General features: G+C 44.0%; 2 protein-coding genes across 3 annotated transcripts in view; one reads left to right on the forward strand and one right to left on the reverse strand.

Moving 5' to 3' along the window:
- ephb2b (eph receptor B2b) overlaps positions 1-26,517 on the forward strand; it is a 171,046-nt gene that overhangs the window by 42,643 nt on the left and 101,886 nt on the right. For both annotated transcript variants that reach the window (XM_080424114.1, XM_080424115.1), the window contains exon 2: positions 21,923-22,002. In XM_080424114.1, the coding sequence (XP_080280240.1) occupies positions 21,923-22,002 (80 nt within the window). The remainder of the gene's footprint in view (positions 1-21,922; positions 22,003-26,517) is intronic.
- The window catches only part of dhrs3b (dehydrogenase/reductase (SDR family) member 3b), a 280,407-nt gene continuing 256,697 nt past the window's right edge, over positions 2,808-26,517 (reverse strand). The window contains exon 6 of the mRNA XM_080423487.1: positions 2,808-2,887. The gene's annotated coding sequence lies outside the window, so the exon portion shown is untranslated. The remainder of the gene's footprint in view (positions 2,888-26,517) is intronic.

The following is a 26,517-nucleotide window of genomic DNA, read 5'->3' on the forward strand; positions in this document are numbered from 1 at the left end:
GGGCTGGGCGACAGACCAGAGATGCTTGTAACAGGATATCAAATTAGTGCTTTGTAGTTCTACACTGCCTTTCCACATTGTGATGTTCAGCGCCTTTAGTCGCTGTTGGATTTTTACAACCTGCAACAAAATTGAAATCTGATGAGTGAGTGAACATGCGAGAAACAGAAAGAGAGAGAGAGAGAGAAAGGGAGTGACAGAAAAGACAAAAGCCAGAGAAAGAGAGTGAGAGAGACAGAAACAAGGAGCGGAAAAACGCGGGCAGGGAGACAGCCAGACAGATTAATACACACACAGACAGACAAATGAAGAGACAGAGAAGGTCCACAGATGGACAAAATGCTCCCGTCTCTTCGTTTTGCCTGATTCGGTTCCCAGACAGTGGCACAATGCCGCCTCTGTCCTGTCTCATCCAGTCCTAGTTTGTGCTCTTTGGGCTTGATGCTGATGTTTCAGGATTGATTTGCCTGCGTTCAGCAGTGAGGCACCCGGCACAAACAATGAAACAGGCATGCGGCCCTAACACGCCGCCCTCTTGTTTCTGACAGCCCCACTGCCCTCTGTGAGAACCACTGGTCACATGACCCCGGCCCGTTCATTGAATGAGAGTGAGCGGGTCAACTGTGTGTTGATTGGTTGGTGGGGCCCCCTCTGATCTTACACGCACTTTTAGCACAAATGAGAGTGATTAGCCACATGAGCCCTATTGTCCCTATTCTCGGAAGCGAACATTCGGCGAAAATAGCCGATCTACAAGCTCACAAGGCGTTACAATGTTTTGTGAGCTAGAAACGAGGAGGGGGCATGGTATAGACCCCTCTAGGGGACTCTGTTCAATGAAGTACATACTACATACAGTAGGCTTTAAGTGGTTAAAAACATGCACACACGTGCACAAAACCTGCACGCCGTATGCACATCAGTATGTGACAGTCAACAGTCATGCACACTGGCAGGTACTGTAGTTACGAAAATGAACGTGTGCACATGTTCACACAGAAATGTGCACTCTACTACAGACATGTGCACAGGTTAATCCATTCATTAATCCGGGAACACATCTCTGTCATTTTAGATTTCTTTGGCTATTCAAAAATAGCAGATCTACAAGCTCATAGTGCGGCACTCCCGCGCTATGAGCTTGTAGATCTGCTATTTTTGAAAAATCGTGAAAGTGTTTGCAAATCTTAGAATATATATATTTTTAAAGCAAACATTTGTAAAATATTTTGTTCCAGGGACCCCCAGAAGCAAAGATTTGAGTTACAAATGTTTGCTTTAAAAAGCTTTCTACAAGCTCATAGCGCGACACTTGTGCTGTGCTATGAGCTTGTTTATCTGCCATTTTTGAATAGCCAAAGAAATCTTAAAATGACAGAAATGCGTTCACGGATTGAATGCGTTCAAACATGCACAATGTATGCAGATGCACAAACACTCAAAACTCTCAGCTCATAGTAAAGACACACGTGCATGTCCACCCACATGGCACAACAGGCCCAATATGCTATAAAAGCCCTCAGACCCCTAGACCTGTTTAAAGAACATGACACGCTGCCATCGTTCTCCTCCGGGGGAGGGACTGTGTATACGCTCTGAACATGATTTGAGTCTTTACGCCTCCAGCCCAAACCATTTAACCCTTTCAATCCGGGGACTCTTACTGAGTCATTTTAGATTTTAGCTATAACCATTATGTTATACTTTGGCTATTAAAAAATAGCAGATCTACAAGCTCGTAGCGCGGTACTAGGTGCCACGCTACGAGCTTGTAGATCTACAAATTTTTTTAATTGTGAAAATGTGTGCAATCTTTGCTTCTGGTGGGGGTCTCTGGAACAAAATATTTTGTTGTATCAGTGGTTCTCAAACCTTTTCACGTCAAGGACCCCCAAAAGGATAAGTATTTGGCCACGGACCCCCATCTCAAAATACTTTGTTCCAGGGACCACCAGAATCACAGATTTGAATTACAAATGTTCGCTTAAAAAATATATATATTTTATATATATATATATAGATTTGCGCAAATTTTCACGATTTAAAAAAAAATCAAAAATGGGTTAGGGTTAGTGTTATGTATTCCCGGATGGAATGGGTTAAGGCCTTCACGCATTGAAGATTTTTTTTTTCAAATGATCCACTCTGTCTCTCTCTCCACCACACAGTGAAATATATCGTTGCTGTCGGGGCAGAAACCTCTTATCTCCATATTCTAACTGTTTGTGTTTTTCCGTAAATTAACACCCTACCTACTTGATCATGCTACAGCGTCTCACAAAAGTATCAAAGGTAGCAGATATACAAGCTCGAAACGTGGCTCGAAACGTGGCTCGAAGCGACGCGTTTTGAACTTGTAGATCTGCAACTTTTGAATCCTGAAAAAGTGACAGTTTTGGACATATGAGGTTTCTCCCCGACAGACGATATGCATCATAATACGCCTGTGAATTTTATATTTAATTTCCCTTAACCGAACTCAGCGGGAGACGAGTCAGTGGGAGTGGGATTACTCCACTCGTTTCTGACACAAATCATCCGTCTCTGAGAATTTTCCTTCCTTTTTTTTATTATGAATTCATTCTTGTAAATAAAGTAAAATTATATTGAAACCAATCTTTCTCAGCGGTAGCCAGGATGCTAAAGATGCCATTTTTCCCCCCAGGGTGCCAGTTTGCACTGATTGGCACCACAATCTTAGCCCCGCCTCTCCCCCGCACCAGCACCAGCACCCCCCTTCCCCCTCCCTACACACACACACACACACACACACACACACACACACACACACACACACACACACACACACACACACACACACACACACACACACACACACACACACACACACACACACACACACACACACACAAGCAAGCCCATCCCGCTGCTCGGACTGGAATTCCTCACGGATCACTGCTCGTGCCCTCTTTATTCCCATTCTGTGGCTCCGCCGACACCTGGACGCTCTCCCCCTAGCCTTCCCCCACCATCTCCCCTCCAGACCCTCATTAATGGGGGCCTGATATTGATGGGACGTGAACACTGGCAAATGACTGCCTGTGAAGGCCACTCGGAAACCCTGTCTTCTCTTTCTCTTCTTTCTCCTCTCTCTCTCCCCCCCTTCTTTCTCCTCTCTCTGAGTCTCCCTCTCTCTTTCTCTGTTTCTCCCCTGCCCCGCATCCATCCACATACCGGCCTGATTTGCATGCCAATCGACACGTTAGCCCGAGCCGGTTCCCAAGGCAGTTACCCCAGGCTTGCGCTGCCTGTGAATCGGTCCCTCTGTGTGTCAAACTGTCTTTCTCTCTCTCTCTCCCTCCCCCACCACCCCCCCCCCTCTCTCTTATCTATGTCAATCTAGCTGTCTATTTCCCTGTACCGCAGTTCTTGTTTGCTTTTTTTAATCCTGCTGGTCCTCTGTTCTCCTCTCTGTTTCTGTTTTCAAGTGAGCCTTCCATATTTCGTCCAGTTTTTTCGTGTCTTTATGGCTCAACTTCCTGTATCATTGGAAGCGTTTCCTGTCTGTTGTTCTTTTTCGCCCGTCTGTCTCTCTGCCACCTGTTGATGCCTTTCTATGGGGGACACTTTGACAGACTCCTTAAGTAGAGTTGTCAAAGTGAAAAGGCGAGGACCACAGAAGCTCGCACACACACACACACACACACACACACACACCCCCACACACACACACACACACACACACACACACACACACGCACACACACAGAAGGAAAGCACACTGAATTGTATGTAGGCATTAACGGCTTCTAAGGATCTCAGTACTTTCAAATGGCTATGGAGACGGGCTTCCGCATACCTCTGACACGCAACAATGTTTTACTTGTGTGGCATTGCCTGCTTTTGTGCAGACTGACTCCCTTTTTTATGTGTTTTCTCTGTCCTGGATCTGGCCAAGGATAGGCTTTGTGGAAATCCCCTTCTTATACCGGGCCTAATGTGCGGTTGTAACCTCAGAGAGAGGTTATATTTGAGGCTAAGTTGTTATGGAAAAAAACTTGGGTTAAGGGATGGATCATGCTGTTGTTGCTGTTGGATGGGGTTTGTGTACAGACTGGGAGTCCAAACTCGCCGTTCAGATGTGAGGTTCAGCTAACTGCGTCCGCTCCAGGACAGGAATGAAGATGGTGGGGGGCCGGGGAGGGGTTTTATTTGTTTATAACTGTAGAATAAGATATGATTTTAGAATTCACATCGGAGGCAAAGCTAAACCAGGTGGTTTAGCTTTTTGCTGTCGACTGTTTGCTGTCGACTGCAATGCAATCCAGATGGCAGACTCCTGATATGGAAATCAGACATTTTTCTGTGCCGTTACAGGGCCCCAGATGCCCCGGTGTTGAGACAGCTCTGTGACTATGTGGCTCAACAGGTTTTTCGATTACAGTCTTCCTCTATGAAAACCCTGCTTGCTCCTGTAGAACAAAGTTATCTCTGCTGGGGGACAATGGAATCCAGACATCCCCCTTTTTTTCTATCGACGACAGACTGCCCATCACACCTTGGCACCTTTCCGAGCCAGTTTCCATAGAAACAGACAGCCAGCTCCGGTAGTTTGACAGGGGCTCCGTATTCTCCATCCTGATTTTGAGCTCTGCCAGCCGTCCTGAGGCCATACCAAATCAATCAAACCGACAAACACAACACCCCCTCTCTTTCCATTGCACACTGGTTGTTACTACTATATACAGTTACAGAGCCCTTGCACTGTCTTTGTTCTGGACTGTCAGTGCCATACAGATGTTGTTATCGCCGCCAGACCAAAGGCTTATAGTCTGTCTGTCTGCAGATAATAACTAACCACTGCACAGACCAGTTAGAAAAAGAAGAAACATATTATTGGCATTAGGAACTCAATTCCTGAATATTCTTTTTAATTGTCAATGACAGATATGACACTTTTGTAAATTCATAATCTCAGACCCACCGTCCCTCCAGGCTATGGGATACATGTCTAGTCCGTGATGCTATGGAGTAAAACTAGCCATTGGGCGCAGCTGTCTGTCCGGTGTATGGTACAGTATCTACTGTTAGCCAATTATAGTAATAATAGCCAAATATATGTTTTCAGTGAATGCCTTCGTTACATTTACATTGTTGTGATGAAGTAGTGTTGCACTCACTGGTGAAATTAGTGCCTTAACTGATGTATACACACACACACCCAGACACAGACAGACAGACAGACAGACAGACAGACAGACAGACAGACAGACAGACAGACAGACAGACACCGTTCAATTCAAGCCCACCAACATACATTTTTAACATAACAACATACCCCACACACCTATGACGTGCATGCGCACATATGCACACATGCAGTTCAGTAGTGGCTCGTTTCGAACGTTATGTAACGTTCCTCCGGTGGCATGTTAGTTATACATTAGTCAGCAATGCTGACCACCATGGATTTATTAAAAGAGTTGACCACACGCTCCCTATGAGGTGCACATTATGCATGCACACATGTGCACGGGCCACAGAGAGACAGAGTGATAGAGAGAGAGGGTGAGACACTCCCTCTCTCCCCCTCTCTGCACCCCCTCTCTGCACCATCTCTCTCTCCCTCTCTCTCTCGCATGTGCAATCGAGCTCTGGCCTGACGTCACACACAACAGAAACTGTTGCCTAACTGACTGACGTCAGAGATCCCCATATACAGTATAGGCATACAACCTTTGCCTAACAACGGACGAATTTTGTTGCTGACGTTGATCCGGCACATCCATATTAGGCCATAATCTGCCCGCCCGCCTGCCACAGACACCTTGAACTATAGATTGATAAACTAGATAGACATACATAATTAGCTTTCCCTCATAGTAGTGAGGCAAGTAGCTACTGTACACATTGGACTGTACAACAAAGGCAGCTATTCCTTCAAGGAATAGAGCTCGGATTTAGTCACATATAGACAAAGGATGTGCGGTCCCTTATCACGGCACATTTGCTATGAGTGCAATCTCTTTTGATCAGTGTCAGAACTAAACACTGTGATAGAAGTTAAACCCAAGGTCAGGCAGAAACTAAAGAACACTTAGGCATTTTTGGCTGTTAGAGAGATAAGGAAAACAAATTGCGCTGCCAGACTAAGTGACTGTAATGGGGGAAAAAACAAACAGACACTGCTTTAAAAGGCAAAGAGTGACACTGCATTCCACAGAGAACAACAGAAACCATGGAGCATCTACTCTTCAGACAAGTCAGGGACTGTTTGTTTACTTTGCAGGTTGTAAAACAAACATTTATCGAGGTTTAGAGGGATAGAGGCTGGGCCTGGCCTCCACCTTCTCTATGTCTGGCTAATACCAGGTGACAGAGGGACTGAGGCAGCATGTTGAGCCTGGTACTGCACAGGGAACCTTTTCAAAGTCTGGAGTGCTTACAGATGCTTATACTTGCTGTTTCTGTGTGGTCTGCCTGTGTGTGTGTGTGTGTGTGTGTGTGTGTGTGTGTGTGTGTGTGTGTGTGTGCGTGTGTGTGTTATGTATGCATGCATGCATGCGTATTCTGTATTGATGTGCTTGCCTCTATGTGCGAGTTATAAATTGAGTTCGCAGGAGAAGTAGTGAACAACAGCTGACAAAATTCTGTAGGCGCTGCAATGGATTCAAATGAAATATGTCTGCTTAAGCGTGCGTGTGTGTGTGTGTATGTGTGCATTGGGGCAGCAGTGGCTCACTAGGAGAGAGGCCACCTCAGAATCGGAAGGTCCCTGGTTCCATCCTTGGCTCCTCCAGGATTTGTGTCGAAGTGTACCTGAGATAATTAATTAACCCCTAATGGCAGGTTCACATTGGATGCGGTAGCACTACAAATGTCTGCGAAGCACAGGCCACGGCAGGCCTGCGTAGCGGTGCGGTGCGGATGTGCAGCAATAGTTTTGGCGTCCATTCTATTTCTCCATTTACTATCCATAAAAAATGGATAAATTAACATGTTATTAAGGATCCGGTATGAACAGCCAGACTCCTGTTCGCTAGAGAATGTAACTCCACAGCGGTTTGAGCAGCACACTGCTGGATCAAATGTGGAAAAGTCATTTCCCCTCCGGGATCACTGCAGTGACGGTTTACTTAGAAAATGACGCCTATGGAAATGTCCTTCCTTTATGTTTTGGCAGTTTGCTAACGTAAACATCGTGCGCATATACACATGACACATGCAACATGACGCTTGGTCTTTATATGGTAAATACATATTTTGACGTCTATGTTTGGGGATCTGCCAAAAGTTGGCACCTCTGCACTACACTGCTTTCTTAGTGCACCAGCTGTTATAAGTTGAGGATCTGGTTTTGACAAAATCTGTGATAGTTTAGTTTTTTAATCTCCTTGCGAACAGAGATGATTTGTAAGCAGGATTTTCAGTCAAACAGAACAAATAATGCCCATCGTCCTTGTGCTCTAATTGTTTGTTTAGCTGACCATAGCTCTGACCAAGCACCACGTGGGGCTGTGGCTCCAGTGTGTTGCAGAACAATTCCCAGCTTCCAGTCCAGTGATGAATGGATACGTGTTGCAAACTGTTGGACTGTTTGACTGTGTGACGACAGACAGATTAGGGACAAAGAGTGCTGTCCCCAGTTGTTTCAGTCTTCACTGTACTCACTCTCTCTCTCTCTCGTTTTCTCTGCGTTCTTTCAGTCATTCATAGCTGACCACCATGAAACCATTAGCTCTCCGTCTGTGCTTCTCTCGTATCCAGTGTCTCCACTGTGCAGCACTTAATGTTAGTTTTGCTGACAGACTGGCCTTAAAGGTCCCTTAATGGCACACACTTTATCCATTGTGCCGCACAGTGGATGATAAAGAGGATGTTGATTGTGCAGTTTTTTTTTCTGGGGGGGTGCGTGCCAGTACAGGGAGCGATATTTGGGTTAGGCCAAAGCCTAGACTGGTCTCTTGTGTCTGTGTGTACAGTATGATAGGCTGAAGTAATGTTCCCCATCGGTGCGGCATGTGGGGGGGGGGGGTGGGTAAGCAGGCAGGCACACTGTGGAAACGGGGAATGCCTCCCTGTCTCTGCTTTATAGACCTCCGAGGGTCCGTGACCCACTATAACTATTCCAAAGCCACATACATGTGGAGAGAGAGAGAGGAGCTAGCTCATTGACCTGGAATCCAAGAATTGTCTCGTCGCTCTCCGCTGTGATATGTGTGGTCCCTGCCATATGCAGGATGATTAGGGAGTCGGGTGGGCGGGTGTTATGGTAGAGCGGTGGTAAAACCGTCACGGTTGTAAGGAGGTGCACTCGCCTCCTCTTCGGGTCACCGATTATATGGGACGGGACGGGGTGGAGGGGTGTAGGTTGGATATGGTGTAGGTTGGATATGGAGCATCTAGTGGCCATAACATTGTCGGAGGGGGGGAGGCGAGGAGATTTAAGGAGTGGAGTGTGGCGGCGGTTTGACGGAGAGAGATAGAAAGAAGGTGTGTGGAAAGAGAGAAGAGGGTGGGAGAGAATAGAGGGAGAAGAGGAGACTACAGATGAGATACAAGCAAAGAACGAGATATAGGAGGCAGACCAAGTGTGTAAGACTAGACCCACAGCGTCTGAGGTGTGCCACTTAACTGGGGGGGGGGGGGGGGGATTAACCACTACCACTATTTCCCCATTCATACTTGAGAGCCTGCACTCAGACGCCCATTAGCTCTCTCCCACACCCTGATGACAATAACGCTGCTCCATCCACAGAGTGTGAAGAGACAAAAAAAAGAAAAAGAAACGTGCTCATCAACTTGCTCATCAACTTGCTCTTCACGTTTTCACACCTGTCTCATCATTTCTTAATGTCCATGTATGATTCTATCACCTTTAGCTTAAGTATTAACACTCTGTACTGGAAGGCGGGGGCTGAGGAGTGAGAATATACAGTACATAGACTAAGTACAGCACCAGTGTCATTGATTTAAATGGCTGACAGGCTGGGTAGGGAGGGAGGTGGGGGGAGGTGTGATTTCCATGCAGACAGGGAGAAACCTTGCTGATGACTCTTGGCAGACAGGCGGCATCGACTGGCGATGGATCAACCTCCCCTAGATTGACCCCCGCAATGCTCACACGCGTCGATGACGCCTTTCAATTTCCTCAGGATTGATGCGTGGACAGGAACCACTGCACTTTACCTGGAACTTGAATTGAAGGCCTTTTGCTATAAACTAAAAGCAGGACACTGACCAATGTTTCATGAAAAGGAGAGGACAGAACCGATATATATTCATATAATAGGGTCTTTGCTAGATGTACTACTAGGGCACAGCATGCACCTCTGAAAATCAAGTTTAACCACTTGAACCCTTGCATACTATTCTGGGGGAATACCTCGCTCACAATGTTGTGAGCCTTGTAGCCCGGCTATTTTCGCCAAAGACATTTTGTGTAGGGGGGGGGGGGGGGGGGTAGCAGAAGTACAGAGCCAATTCTAGTAAACTAAATACTAATTTGGTAAGTATAGACTAGAGATGTAAGTGGCTAAATCTATGCCAATAGTATTGCCATTACTTGTTGAGGGAACTGTATATATCAGAGGCACAGAATGGATTATATGGTTGTCATCGCTCAAACCAACACAAGTGAATTAAACATATTTAATTGTAAGTATATAATGTTACTCATTTGAAATAATAATCTGCATTTTATTTGTTTACTAGGGAACAGCAACAGTTTACTGGGGCATGCATGTCCTTAATTAGGCTACATCTAGGTTCTGAACAAAATGGCAACATTGATTGCAGTGAGTTTCAACCCACACCCTGTGTTTGCTCTCTCAGCTGTGTTTGTTGGTTCATACTGTATGAGCATTGTTTGTTGATTCATATAACATAAGATGAGCATTGTTAATCCTGGAGATTCAATTGGGAAATATAAATGTTTCAAATGGCGGTGGTGGGAACCATCACTATTTTGAAAGGTTTGACGATGCGTTCCCTGGGAGGTATTTTGTTAACATTCTTGTGATCATCCACAAGATCTTGTGCCCAACTAAAAACGAGTGCAGCTGTTGGCAAAGCTTGATTCAGAAATGCAAAGGCACAGATGGGAGGCCAAAAAGCACTGCACAGGGCGCACTTCTTAATCCTTTCTTTACCATGTTGTGTCTTTTTCATGTTGTTCCAGGCACTGATGTTTTGGCGTCTTGCCAGTGATTCACAAAGTAACAGATAGCCCATATTGTATAGAATAAATGAAAGTATTTGCATATAGTTTTATTTTCCATTTCACAGAGCCTCTTGAAAATGTAGACAATATTCTACTGTACCTACGTTACTTTCACTTTAATATATATATATGTTTATGTCCCACTGAGATGTTTATTAATTGTTATTAATCATGTTATTAATATGCTATTACATGAAATACTTTTTTGTTTCTTCCTCTGTCAACTTCCTTCCATGAGCTGTCTTGGGGAAATAGCTCTTTGACTAAAGCTATGATCATACATAATTATACGTCTAAAGGAGCTCAAAACATCTGAAGTCAGTCACTTTGGCTCCAAGTAACTTCACATAATATGCAGCGGCCCTCTGTCAGACAGTTTACAGTGCATGCAATGTGCCTGTCTGCCTGAGTCAAGAGAAAAGTGAGTGTGAAAAAGAGAGAGAGAGAGAGAGAGAGTGATAGAGTGAGAGAGAGGGAACATGCATGGGTCTAAGCTCTGCCCTACAAACCAGGCTCTTAATGAGATTGCCTCATGTTATTAAATGGCAGACAATGATAATGATGTCTCGTTATGTGCTCATTCATGACTATTTGCTAGTTAGGGTAGCAGTTACAGGAACCTGAGCGTTGTCGGAGCTGAAGATGGTTTAATGTGAGGTTCCAGATTGCCTGTATTTATGTGTGTGTGCGTGCGTGCACAGTTATTGTTGCTGTAAATTCCATTACGGTGTGATTTCCAACATGCCGTTGTGTTTGGCATGTCATTTCATCCCACGTACACCGAGTGGTTCTCGTTGATTGCGAGTAATGATAAACTACCCCGAGTCGAACAAACACTGGTTTCGCCATGAAGAGGAACTACTCATTTATTTAGATTTCATGAAACATTTACAACTCCAGATGAGTCACATTTATCATTAAACATGATGTAGCCAAAGGGCCCTTTTTCTGTCTGATTTGAACCAGGAATCAAATCACAGCAAAAAGGAATGCTGGTAATGTATACTGTACGTTGTGAGCGGAGTCCCTCAGGGCGCTATACTAGTAACTTTTCTGTTTTCGCTCTACATAAAATACATAACATTTTCTGCCAGAGTTTTCCTCAGAATTCAGATACTGGGGTTTATGTGGTTAAGAAACATTCAAGTACAGTATTATGTATAATGGCATGCCAGGCTAATTAGTGAAACTGAAGTTGCCTTTTATTTATATTTTTGGTCACGCTTTTATGAAATTATAGGAGGCAGGTTTGATTAAACAAATACATCACAATCAATCAATTACATTTAACCTTTCAAGTCAATGGAGACATTTCCTATACAGCTTGTTGTGGAATATGATATAATTTCAAAATGAGAGTTCTATCAAGGTATTGAAGCCCAGACCCATAAGTAAGAAAAACAAGAACAACAATAAAAAACAACACACATCCCTAACAGGAAAACCCTTATGGGTTAATATTAAAGTAAAGAGTCAAATTGAACTGTTGCAAAACAATTCTGTTCCTGAGTTTGGTGTGGAAATATAAATGTACTTTCTTTTTCCCCCCCAAAAATGGATGAATAAATGATTTTGATTTTCACCAGAGAATCAGGGGAGCGGATGCAGCCATCTCGTATATTTCCATCTCATGAATATTCCAGGTCAAGCAGACAGCTGTGGGACCTGGCAGGGTGTTGTATAACAACGTTTAGTTTCTGACAGCCAGTAAATGGTCCCTCCTGGACCACTTTTCAACAGGGCCCAGTAGGTAAAATGACGTGTCACTGATGGACAGATATTGGTACTTGTACAGCCATTGATAAGATGGGTTCTAAACCCGGTGCTTTGGCGCAATCATTTATGGCAGTTTAAAGGTTTTGTTAGCATCTCTGTACTAGACTTATGTGTTCTAGAAATGTGAAAGAATTTGGCCTTGTGAGGGGTTTGGTGACCTGTGCCATATTCTGATGAAAATCAATGTTTGGGGAGGTTTTATTACCAACACTCTAGTTAGTAATTGTAACGTTTTACACTTTACTGTGTTGCATTTTCATCTTTGTGTACCGGACGGTACAAAACAGTAAAGTTATTTTGTTCGGGTTATCTCAAGACATTATAGCAGCAATAATAATAATACAAATAAGAATAAGAATCGTACATGAAATCCCTGTACCAGAACCATCCGACGGGCCGACATCAAACTCAGCGCACATGTTGCCGACGACCCAAGGAGGTCAATAGGCACTAGGCAGTTGTCCAGAACTGCCTATCCAACCAATACAACCATATAGGCATATATATATACAGTATAGTTGACTCGCTCAACAAAATATATAAGGTTTAAGTGGTTAAGACAGATTGTTTGTAGGTCCTTAGGCTGCTTCAAGGTGCAGTGTGCAAGGTTCTTACTTATAAATTGTATCCTTGGCATTATTTAACACACAGACAGGCTCGGGGACGAGAGGGGCATAGATGAAAAACTGTACTCATGTATTGGTAGAAAAATACAAGCATCAAAAGGCTCTTTCACCAGAGGTTTTAATTACTTAAGTTCAGAACAGGACTCAGGTAAGATGGTCTGCCTGCCACTATGGTAACATTCTGGAATTGAATTCTAAATGACAAGAGGCCTCTATCTCTACGGCTATTTTGCATGCCAACCATGACATGAAACAGCAGGCTTGGATCAACAGGTCAAGCGTATCAGCAAACCTCAAATGATAAGGATGTGGTGCCAGTGTGGGCTTCTGTGCAGGATTTTACAACCACTTATAAACAGGCCTTTAAAAGGATGTAGAATAGGCTGTAAAGTAGATTTGTTTGTCAGCCTTTAATGACTTGCTTTGGCACTCGGTGGTTGATGTACCAGGATTTAGTAGGGCCAGATATCAAATAGAGGGTGAATCCTTTTATCAGCCAAGCAAGGGCAGGCTGTCAATAAAAAGAGATACTGCCTACTTATTGAACACACATAAGTACAGACACACACGCGCGTGCGCGCGCGCACACACACACACACACACACACACACACACACACACACACACACACACACACACACACACACACACACACACACACACACACACACACACACACACACACACACACACACACACACACACACACACACACACACACACACACACACACTATAACTACCTTCCTCTTCCTTTCCGGAATTATTTTAAGAGGAAGAAGGAGTTTTTGCTCTGAAAAACTGGTGATTTAATAACAAAAATAGATCAACAATGTCCAGCCAGGGTTCTAAATTCTGTGTCACCCGCAGTATCAACAGATATACTTCAAACTGTTTAAGAGCGCGACCGCTATTCACTGTACACAAGAACAGAATGTAAACGAGTACAATCCTATCATTCCTTGCTGAGCGTGCTGAGCCCGCCGCCAACACACTCAAAAGGACCATACCACCTACTGTATGCAGCGTATAGTCACAAAGCACGCACACACACTCACACTGGTATTACTAATCATGTGGGGACGTCAAAAGCAATTTGTCATTAGAAATGTCATCTTAACGTTTTTTTTTTTTTACCCTAACCGACCCCAACCCCAACCCCTAAAGGCCCTGACATATAGCAAGCGTCAGAGCTGTTGTAAACAGTGGGTGCGTTTGATGACGCAAGCATCGGGCGCTTTCGGTACTGTATGTCATGACCTTAACCCTAAACATAACCGCTAAATGCCCTGACCCCCCCCGGACACACACACACACACACACACACATACTTTAATTGCAGAACCTGTTGTCTGTTTTTTCTCTGCAGGGACGTACAGTATTATCCTCAGCCAATTTCTTTTCTCTCATATTGTTTCACCTTTTTCAGTCAGTCTCGCCCACCTCCTCACACAGAGCCGCCACAACCTGCCAGACTTGTCAGGCAATGGCAGTCAAAAAATGTTGGCATGGATATAATTTGCATTTTTCCCTGGATGGATAATTCCCTAGACCACCAGAGACATGATCTCATGTAACACAAATTAGAGATAAAGATGGGTTCTTGTAGCCTACTCCTTTACCTCCAGTAGAGAATTATTTGCTGGGGGAAAGTAGTCTTCTAGGTCAGTACAATAATTTGACATTTGTTCTGGTGCTGCTACGCTACAGGGCCTCTGGTGCTGGTAAAGAAAGAGAGCAGGGATATATGTAGACATAATCTGTCATGCAAAGCCACAGACCGCACAGCCGTGTAATAAAAGATTTGTTCATGTTCCTACATGAGGCGGTGTACATTTTTTAATCATCCCCTTTTCTCCCGAATGGCTCTTAGGCAAGGCATGGGAGGCTAGCCATGATTATTTCTGTCAAGTCAATTAGTAATGATGTCTGAAAAGCTGTCACTTTGATGTAGAGCGGTTTGTGCTTTTCTGCCCATCTTTGCTTTATGCTTAATTTGTATTTACGCTGTGTTCACAGTGGCGGCGACAAAGCGGCAGCCTAGAAGCCATTTTCAAACGAAGCCATGGCGACATGAAGATACTTTATATGATGCTTGATGACGTCAATGAGAAGTTTGAGCAACACTTCAGCGGTCACTCTGCCACAGAGTAGCTGACCACGTTGAACGTTTTGTAGCTTTTGTTCCTATAGTGTGAGCGCAGCATGAGTTGTGCGATGTGACGTGTTTTGAGCTCTGTCGAAATGCTATTTTTGGCACACAATAAATCCAGCTATAGGTATTCAGTGCACTGTGGTCTGTGTGTGCATCACACTGCTCACTACTCATAGTTAAATTGACTGGATGTAAAGTCGCAGGACCTGTAAAAACAGAATTTTCCCCTGAACAATTTAGATTTGACTCATCTGTTAAACTAGTCTCGATAGGTTCTCAGGGATTTGGGGATAATATGGAAAGCACACTTATAAATCTTGTAGCCCATATTATTAGCCAAGTGTAGGTTTCCCTCACACAGCCTATGATTGCCCAGGTGACCATTCCTTCTCTCAATTTACTGTGTAGATTGATGTCTTTCCATTCACCATGGTGCACTTGTATCACTGTGAAATATGGTGTCTTTCAGAGCTAAGTACATTTTAATGGCCAGCAAAACTGTGCGCTAATGATGCACCTACAGGTGCCGCTAATAGCAATAACACATCTTCTTGACGTGTGGAAAAATAAATGCTATACTTTTAAATGATTGTCAAGACCACAAGGGTATTGTAATCGTCAGTGACGTACTGGAAGACAGTGACACCTTCTGAAAAATAACTTACCGCCTTCTGTGTGGAATAGTAATCTGTTGGAAAGGTAATATGTCATTTTGCTTGTGAGCTAAGTGCTATATGTCATGAAGTCATTGGGATTGTTTTATTAAGTGGAGAATGAACACCTAATGTCCTATGGTGTGAATAAGGATAATATATTGTGTCTGTAATCCCAAATTTGGCATCTGTTGCACAAATAATGGAATGCCGGATAATAGTCCTCATTCGTTTTCTCGAGTGGCTTACTTCAGCGCAGACTATAAATTTGACTATACTTCCATTTGCTCAGCCATTAAACTCGTCTGCATTGCAAAGAGTCATGTTTATGGTTGATGGTCACAGGGACATGTGCATCTTCGAAGCTGTTTTTGTGACGTTTGCGCTGAATTATAATAGACAAAAGCAGTGATCTCAAAGAGTTATATTTATGGTTATATTCATGTATGTTGAACTGATCTGCAACAAGTAAAATCGCAAATTTGAAAACTTTATTTGTAAAACGGAGAGGTACTGTAGGCTGTGCACAGCCTGAGGCAGTGAAGGGAGCATCACAGGTAGAGGCTTGAGCACAGGGTGGGGGTGGGGTGGGGGGGGTATCATTAAAAGTAGACTTGGGAGTAGAATATATGCCTGCTATTTATGTTGGCCAGCAGCAGGAATCGTTGATGTATATATTATACTGTAGCTATTTTTACATCACTATAAGAAACACTATGTTGTGAATTATTTGTAGAAGTTAGTGATTTCGGTGATTGTGTAGACAGTTAAGTCACGGCACAGACAATCCTTTTACTGTAGTATCTCAATGTGTTTTATCTTGCTCTGTGTTATTGCATTGGTATATCTCATATCATCGTGTTTGTGCGTCGTCTATGAAAAGGACATACAACTGGAAACCACATAACCAGTTAACAGCAGTTGGTGTCGAAGGGTCTGAATGGAGTCATATGTCAAGGATTAGTTTTTGTTTCTTTAACTTTTTTCTTTGTTTTCGGCCGTTGCTCCTTGGCCCCGCTGACAACTTAAGTTACATTGAATGATAACACGGGCCGGCTGTGTACGGATTACTGTAGTACATCCTGCTGGGCCCCCCCCCGGAGAACACCATGCTGTATCATTCTGTCAGCAGTCCGTGCTCTCCGTTCTGTGTGTGTGTGTGCGGTAGCATATTTCACAGGGCACCATCCCCTGCCAAAATCAACTTACCCAACTTCCTCTCCCTCTTTTTTTTTTTTCTCCCACTGCCTTGGAAAAGACACCACTCTTCGACCTCGGTCCGTGTCTCTGTGCTCAACGCTCACCTCATCGCTCCCAGAGCACCTACATCATCATCCTAACCCCAAACTAGCCTTTTCAGGACCCCAACAAGAACCCCCTGAGTCCCTATAAATCTCCCCGATAGAGTGATGTCTCACCAAGGACACATGTTAAAGTGCACCGGATACCCAGGGCCGCATGCCAAGCTGCCATTGACTCCTGGAGAAGAAGAAAAAAAAGCTGTGCTTCTGGGGTTTGGGTTGGTGCCACCTCGTCCACAAAGCCCCCGTTTCATTGTAAAAGCAGGATTAAGAATTCATTTACCGCACAGGCGTATGCTGTTATGTGGTGGTGGCGGAGGGGCTCTACCTTAATGGTCCCAGCCTGCGCTGACAGATACGCAAGTTATTTAGCTCTGGTGCAGGGGCACTGTCCACTAATTCTGTAAACGAAACAGACTGTTATTCTGCCCAACACGCCATACAGTAGCCGTGTCCGTCAGTATGGCTATGAATCATACCCCCCCCCGCTCTCAGGGGCATATACCGTTGCTACCCCCCGCTTAATCAGGGCTAATTTCTTTTCCGAGTCCATTATAGGGTTCTGTATTTAGCACAGCTTGCTCATGTTACTCCACGACTCCATAATGCAGCCATAATGCTCACACATGGTAGAAGGCATCAAATGTAATGATTCCAGGTGTGCAATGAAATGAATGTTTAAACGCTTATCTGCAAGGCGATATTTGAGCTTTGTGCACACCTCAAACATTTTTTTTTGCTAAAACAGTTCTGACACTGATTATGCCTTCATAACCTGGCATTATCACACCAATAACAAAACAATGTTGGAGGTTTACTTTGATGATAAATTCAACATTGAGAGATTTGTTTCCGTAGAGAGGCGCAGCTACAATTCTGCTGTTGAGGAAGATAAAAGGAATTCATGCCTGCAAGCTGCTACTGTGCATGCCGCGTTTTGGAAGTCAATTGCCTCTTCAAAAAAACATCCTCATTAAACAGGATCTAAATATAGTTCAGTTTGATGCAAGCTAGTTTTTTCACCCATTTTCTCCCTGGTTTCAACCACTATGTAGAATCACTTTATCAGTGACACTGCCCTTCACCGAGGATGTGGGAGAATGATGCAGTTTACGCTTTACACTAAAATATCAACTCGAGACTCTAGTCTCATTTACATTGACTCTAGTACATTTGAACATGTGCTGCAGTAAAGTATCACAATCAAGTACCTTCATTACTGTACACTATGGTACTTGGAGCACTTTGCAACAAAATACCCACGGTTGAATGTACAGTACCACGCTACTCTATAGCAGCAACTGTGTGCTGTGCTGTATGTGCCAGTGCTAAAACGATGAGTGATGTGCATCTGTTTGGAAGGCTGCACTTGTTACATTTCCTGCCCTGGGGTTAGAAGTATGAGCAGGAAGATGTACTGTGGTTCCAGAGAGAGATTACTCAGGCCTGTGGAGAGAGCTCCCATCCGTCAGTCAGGCTGCAGGAATCTGTCGAACTCCACTCAGTAATTGGCCATCCATCTCTCAAACCCTGACCTCCCTGCCCTCAAGCCAAAACACGAGCTGTCAAACAGCACCCTAAAGTAAACCGTGAATGTTGAGTGTGCGCCGAGATGCAGGGAGGTAGAAAATAGACAAGCGGCACGCGCGTATCCATACTTTCTAGATACTATATGGGTTTGCGCGCTGGAATACACTCTTTTGAGGCTGTCAAGATTTCAGCGCGGCTAATAATGATTGTGTACGGAAGCTCTCTCAATGCCGTCCATGTTACTGAGGCTGTGTTAAGTTTGGATGAAAATACTTTCTCAAACTAACTTGTTTGTGTGTACAAGAAGCCATCACTTCATTTCATTTACTAGAAAAGAGGCACTTATGTGCTCCAAAGTTTCTTTTGTTTGTGGGTGCTGCGACTAACCTTCATTTAAAATGCTGTCCACCATTTTCTGTGGAAAGCTGAGATGCAGCATCGACCCCTCTTAGAGAAGAGAAGAGTGTTGTTATAGGACCATGGTCCCCCTCCACCCCCTCATCACTTAGACTGTTACTTCAGACAGACCCCCCCCCCCCCCCCTCTCTCTCAGATCAGCACTAAAGCTCTCAGTCCAGTAAGCATTTTCTAGACTCGGGTCTCATTGCATATTTGTGGGTGTCCACAACACAGGACTGTCAAGTAAAATTAAATATGATATAAGAAAGCACCTTTGTTTGGCTAAATTAATTTCAAGCAGTTTTCTTTGTGAGTAATTCAACTAACATAAAGCTTACTCTGTTTTTTTCCTATCCACCATGGTAATTGAACTGTTTGGAATGCATTGGTCAGTTATACGAAGATACTGGATGGCCCGGTTTGGAATGTGTGGTCAGTCCTAGACTCAGAGAAACAGCTGGAGTTCTTCTCCAGGCTTCAATGCGATGGCTTTACCCTCAGTCAGAACCCTATACCAACCTTCTCCTAACACCCCATCAAGCCAGTAAACCAGCCTACTTCAATTTTGTCTGTAGTGCTCTGGGATACACAGGACTGTTTTTCATGGCACTTTCCTTGAATTTATTGTTACCAATTTATCCATGTTCAATCTATATCCTCGCTGTATCTATACCAACTTAATCAGGAGTAATGTTTTAGCTGTAATCGCCCTGGACATGCAACGTGAATACGAGTAATTCATTGGGGTCTCAATCCCAGGCTTTCACCTCTGCACTATCCTCGCTTCATGATGACTGGTCAAAGTGTCTGGCTGTGCAGGCCGTGTTCCACTGCTGCCTGGGGGCCTCTGACTGAGAACCAGGCAATAGATGACAGCGGTGAGGTATATGTTCTGCCCTACCGCTGCAGGAGGTAATGAATCGGTGTGGCTGCCAGCACTCAAGTTTAGTCAGCAGCAGGAAGCGAGGCGATCAGTCTTTTGAGGGTGAGGTGGTTCTTGTCCGGTATGTGAGCCTCTGATTGGAGCAGGGAGACAGAGCGTTAGAGGGGAGGGAGGTGGGGAGAGGGAGATGGGATTGCTCTGATAGCAGGAAAGACACACTGTACAAAAGAAATTAAGTGAGAGAGAGAAAGAGAGAAGAATGTGACAGAATAAAACTGAAAGAAAGAGCCTTTTATCGCAGAAACGGAGGACAGAGAGTGGGGAGATGGAGAGAGAATGAGTTGGAGAGAAATGACAGCTGGATTGTCAAAGAGACTGAAAGATAGAAAAGGGGCCAGATTAAAAAAGAAGTGAGATATAAAAGGGTAGAGAGTAACAGATGGGAAAGAGAGACAAGAAGAGATGGTAGAGGGAAGTGTATCACCATGTCTATGTTAACATTCCTGGGGAAATTCACTCCCTGTTCTCCCTCAGTGTTCCCCTTACCGAGGGTGTTCATTATTCTCACTTTACTTCTGCGCTAATTATCGTTATCGTTATGGGGGATAATTACTATTTCACCGCCTAAGACCCATGTAGGCCGACCCGCTCAGAGTCACACACAAGGTTATCAATAGCAGCACAAATGCAGTCTCATCTGCCTAATTATACGATTGGGGCTTTGTGATAACGGAATGGGATATGAAATCTGCTATTATGTCCCCCCACTGTGTGTGTTGGTGAGATGCTGAGATTAAGACACGAGGCTGCTGAAATAAATGTGATGCATGTGGAGCCTGTTAATTAAAAGCTATGGCTTCCTCTGGAATATAAATCAGAAGGAATGCAGGGGTTATGGAATGACTGGGAGCCTCTAAAATATCCTGCATGCCGGTACAGGACCCGGACTATGCGGAAGCGAGTTTCACCAAAAATCCTATTCAAGAATGGCTCTTCTTATGGTTCCACTGCATAGGAACCGTAATACATTTAGCAGAGAACGTTTTATTGTTATATGAAGTCATTACAGTGCTCTCTTTGAAAAAAGAAAAAGAAGCTTTTGTTGTCTACTTAACCACTATCCAAAACATGCATTAAAGTAGTTGGTTTATTGTTAGGTCATTCATTATTTTTCAAGTGTAGGTGTTGCTTTTTGCCCCTAATATTGGATATCTGAGCTCTCTAGCTGTCGACCATAGGCACTGTGTGCAGTCATGGGCTGTGACTTACATCATAGCAGTGAGTACTAGTAGCCATTGGTCAAGGAGCCTTCTAAATCCCTCCCAGGACTTTTGGAGTAGCAGCTGACACCCACCCAGCACCTGATGAATGTTCTCTGCATCTGCTGGAGCTCAACACTGGAGCTCAACAGTAGAGTAGATGCCTAATCAGCGAGGAAAATTCATTAGACCTCTCCTTTGCTATACACAGAAGCTGCAGGCGGGGGGTTAGAACATTGAAAGATAGAGTAAAGGACAAAGATAACGATGGAGAGAGCAAGAAAGACGGTGAATAAACACAGCAGTAGGGAGAGTGCATATGGACCTGTACGTGCCTGCCTGCGTGTGTGCGAGGCCGACCGGCCCCGGCCAGGCCAATGGAATGTCATCTGCTTTCCACAGAGGACCTCATGACAAACAGGAGACACATTCTCTTTGACCCCAATTACTAGAGGTGTTCCTTTCCACCAGCTAATCCATGGCATGTAGGGTGGCCCCCTCTTCTGCACCCAGGAGCTTTGCCCCCACAGAGGTTCATGGGGTTGAAAGCATGTGCCCGCTAGTTGGTGGGGCTATATCTGGCCTGTATGAAGGAGTTGTGTGAAGGGTATTGCTGACCCGCTTGATGGTCTCATCCCCTATGAGAAAATCCCCTGTGAGAGAATGTCACTGTCAACTTTGACATATTCAATCAAACTATTAGCTTTCATGTGTTATATTTAATCGCCGTTGTAGAGGAACTATATAACTGAAATCTGGGTGTTTTTGCATTTCTTTCTTCTCTTGAAATATTCTACTGCATTTGTTAATTTCAAATAAGGGCATTTCTTCCTTAATTCCACTAAAAGAATTACATTCTTGGGTTTGTTGTTTGACAAAAGCAACATTGGATTATCAAAAGCAATATCATTATTATTTTCAGTATCCCGCTTTCAGTCCCACTATTATGATTATTTATAGTTTTTTTATTTGCATGTGCACGGAGGTCTGGTCCTCGCATCCATTTATTTTTGCCCAATCTATTACTACAATATTTATTCATGTGATATGCAATATGACATGACATATATTGTATTATATTATATATTTTCACCATGACTATTTTCAGCAGTAGTATTGCATGGGTATTAACTGAGCGGTCTTCTCCTTCCTTCATAGAAACTCTGATGGACTCCACCACGGCTACTGCAGAGCTGGGTTGGACAGTCTACCCTGTGTCTGGGACCAGTGACAACAGCGTAAGTGACATGATCTACCCACTTTGTTTTGCACTCATATTGATTCATATGTAATTTAATCATCAGCCTTCTATTTAGCTTAATATTATAATTGGAGGCAGTTTTTCATAACACGACCTTTCAATTATGAAAACATTTAAATATGTGTTGACTGTGGTCCCCTTTTGTTGTATTTAAAAGCACTGCTAATGTGTAAATTTGCTCAGTGCTCCGTGATAGATATATTTCTGGTGTGTGTTTCGGTTTCTCACTTCAAGGTCAAAGATCAATTAATGAGGCCGGCTGCTCCCCAGCGCGAGCCGGAGCTAGGCAGAGCATTGGCAAAAAAAGAGCAAACCCACTGTAATGTTAGGCAATAATAATACATTTTAACAGAACTAAATTACAGGCCCGGACGGCTGGCATAGCGGTCCAGTCACCTTGGCCACAATTTAGCCTGACAGCGATTCACGGGTTCGAGTCCCGCTCCGGACGAACTTTGCTGTATGTCTCTCCCCATCTCTCTCTCCGTTTCCTGCCTGTCTCTAATGTGCTACTATAAATAAAGCCCAAAAAGCCCCCTCAAAAGAAGAAGTAAATTACTAATCCAAATTGAACTTGGATTCATGGCTCAAAAGGAAAAGCAACAGTAGACTTTTGAAATTGCATAGTAGTTTACACTCTCTTCGTAGTTTGGTTTATGACGTGTCTCTAGCTATTGACAACTGTTACTTTTCAGAGTTCTGGGCAGTCCCTTAGAAACCCATACTTCTTTTTTCCCCCCACAGTACGTTGGAGTATTTACTAGCTCCAATGCGCGGTCGGATTTTCCTTCCTTTAATGATCTCAGCTTAACACGTCGTGACCTGATCTGCACCCGCTGAACCCGTACCAAATGTCTTTACGGACATAATACTGAACAATCATAAACTCACAGCTAAATCGTTGTGTTCATATGTGAGGCATTGAACTGTGTGTTATAGTGGATTGAGTGGCGTTTGATGCACAGTATTTCCACATGGTGTGCCAGGGCCTTGGTTCCCTCTAGCCACACGCGAGCCAGGCCCTCTTCCAGTCGGCCAAAACCAGTCTCAGTCCCCCTCCACTTCTTCTCTCACCACAGGATTCAAACTTCTTAGGATGGGTCCCAAATGGAGAGAAAAAATCCATGTTGTAGACTTATTTGCTTTTTTCGAAAACCACACCCTATTTTATTCAATTATTATGCTTCTGTGGTTGGCAGTCAAGCTGGTTTGAATTATACTCTATTATGCTGTGTCTTTAAGCATGAAAAAAAGGGGGGGGGGGACGGGGGGGTATAGAGAGATTTCCTTCAACACTGCCCAATGATACAACTTCAAAGTTGCTCAGCAATGATTTAGTACAACTTCATCTTCCCCAACCTGAGGGCATGCTGTCTCCTCCTAGCTAACTCCTTACGATCAATACCACAGAACAAAGACGCCTGGTGTCTTCCTCTCTCCCAGCTCTGGATTCAATCTAAACAGAAACAAGCTTCAACATTACTTTTACCTCCCAAGCCCGCCCCATCCCACCCTGTCCCGAGAATGTTGGGGGAACTTACAGGCCGTTTACATCATATCCTCCTTTCATCTTGGCAGCAAGCTAGGAAAACAATCACACAAGTCTTATGTAATTATTTTGAATAATTAGTATGAATAATAACCAGTTATTGTCAGACTTCAGACTAATAAAAATCAAACTTTCCTCCTCAAAAGTGTACAGGGTGGATGCTGATGAAAGCTCTGCTTTGCTCTGTGAAATTTGCCAGCCTTGAATTGGCCTGGGTGAGTTTAGGGTCAGGGTACACTGTACATCAAAGATGAGGACCCCTCTCTAAGAGCGTTCTCGGGTTCCATGTGTTCGACATCCTGATTCCAGGGTTATTTTCTCTTCCAACTCAAATCAAATGTCTTTACACTTACAGTCAGATGCACTTACGCAGAGCTTTTCACAGCTGCTTATGCGTGGGACTCGTTCTTTGTAAAACTTTCCTACCCTAGTCTAGACCAGTGGTTCTCAACTTGCGGTCTTGGGAACCCCAGTGGTCCTAGAGGAGGTTCTTAAAGTGTTGTTAGGAACCAAATGGACCCGGCCTTATAGGTCTGTAACTTGGGTTGCGGGTCCATTTTGTTACATTTGTACAATATCTGCCGTCGGTAGTTTTTACTCTATGGTGTTTGTGATATTAAATGTAAGCTTACCATAATCACAGTAAACAGATGAAAACAATATGACCGAAATAATTTGGATTAAACAGATTGGGAATAATATGACTTTTAATCAAATCGTGACCCTAAGAATCGGAATCGAATCGTCAGATAGCAGAAGATTCACAGCCCTATTCAACACAATTATTATTTTAATATTCACCACTCGTTAACAAACGAGTGATGATGGAAACAAACCGAGCGTTAGGCTATGCCTAATTTAGTTGCGTGCGAGCATACCAAACATATCTGATCTACAAGCTCACAAGGCAGCGCGCTACGGCGCTTTGTGACCTTGGAGATCAGATGTTTTCAGTGCAGCATAGCGGTAGCCTGCGCCCAGTCAAGAAGGAAATAGAGCAATCGTTTGCGGTGCGCATTTTGGACAGCTTTGTGAGGAGAGAGAGGGAGAGACATCTTCATGCAGCTGATAAATATTCTCAAATAGTCTACTTCTCATAAATTAACATAAGAATGTCGTCAATCCATAACGTCATTTTGCCATGCTTTATTTGTAGTTATCCACATCAATATCCATTTGGAGATCCGAGGGTGCACGTAACACACTGGCATTGGCATGCTTTGATATATAATAACTGAGAATGTTAATATTAAGTTGAAATGTATCAAGATATCACAGACGTCTCTTGGGCATGAGGGCATAAGGCTACAGTGATTCTGACCGCAGTCATGCACTGCGTTTGAATTTATCTTGTTTCATGTTTCGTTGAGCGGAGAGATTTAGTTTACCCCGCGTCTCTTGAGTCCTGACATCATTAAATCACATTATTAACGTTGCTCCCGTAGATTTTAAGCTAGTTTGCTTTCACTTCATGTAGAGAACGCTGTAGAAAATAATTCTGTGCGTATTCAGCTCTCCGACTCTCCGAATGCGCCTCATGCCGGGCACTACCTAGTTCATAAAGGTGATGGCACCCGACACTCTGATTGGTTTTTATTAATGTAACGCCCCAAAACACACCCATGGGCCATGAATAATTGGCCCTTAGCGCCAGGCGCAGACAGATATCGCCCTCATTTAAATGGTAAATGGTGCATTTATATAGGGCTTTTATCCAAAGCTCTTTACATAGATTGTGCATTACATTCACCCATTCACACACACATTCATATACCGATGGCGGAGGAAACCATGCAAGGCACCAACCTGCTCATCGGGAGCAGTTAGGGGTTCAGCGTCTTGCTCAAGGACACTTCGACACTAACTCTGGGGGAGCCCGGGATCGAACTGGGAACCTTGCGGTTGCCATGCGGCCACTCTACCCCTGAGCCACTGCCGCCCGCCCCATGTGTTGTGGGGCGGCATGTGTCCTGTAGATAGCACCATTGTACTGGACACACCCCCACGGCCACGGCACAAGTTAAGACCATGTGCCATGGCGCTAAGTTCCAGGGTCAAAAACAGGGCCCTCATAGTTAAATAAATTCTGATGAATTTAGTAGATTGGGGTCATAGAGATACATGGGGTTCTGTGGCTTAATGCATATCAAACTCGGGGTCCTTGAAATGAAAAAGGTTTAGTATCTCTCCTATAGACTAGTGTCACTCCGTCACCCTTGTTCAAAACCACAACAGTTAGTGCTCTATCGCTCTCTTGAAGCGTACTCAAATGTGAACACGTTCTTAGGGATTTATTCAGGTATCAGCCTTATCAACACGGACACTGAGATTGTTTTGCATTGATATTTTTGTGCCCCATTCAGAGATCCAGGGTGAGAGAGATGGCGATAGCCTGTCCCCTATGGCCCAGGGCGACAGGTGTGGGAACACAGATCTCCCTCTCTCTCTCAATATAACAGCAAGAGGTGCTTTACAGAAGCTATTGTCTTACACACACATGCGCGGCTTCGGCGGCTTAGCCCGGGGGATCAGTAACATTCGGCACAGCACCACAGCAGCAGTTGGCTTTCACTACGCTGTATAGCTTCATGAAATATATCTTAACTCGTTATATGATACTTCGCCGCACGATGGAAATACAAATAAGCAACAGTGTTACTTTTAGTCAAGGAGATGTTATGACAGTTGATGTCTCCTCACTTGAAAGTCAGCTAGCCTTACGTAATCGTCATGTCTTTCTCTTGAGTTATAGTTGCTTTCGTGAATAGCTATACATGACATGTTTGGAAGTGATTTGTTCTGGGACAACACTGCAGTTCAGCGCTTAAATCATTTTTTAAAACCCCAACCATTTTACATACAGTATATCATGTCTGTTCAGCCTTTTAGTCATGTGCAATGAACTTGAAGTTGTAAAAGAGCCGAGAGAGACTGCCGAGAGAC

The sequence above is a fragment of the Gymnoscopelus braueri genome (genome assembly GCF_963280865.1).
Source record: "Gymnoscopelus braueri genome assembly, chromosome: 3".
Lineage (NCBI taxonomy): Eukaryota > Metazoa > Chordata > Actinopteri > Myctophiformes > Myctophidae > Gymnoscopelus > Gymnoscopelus braueri.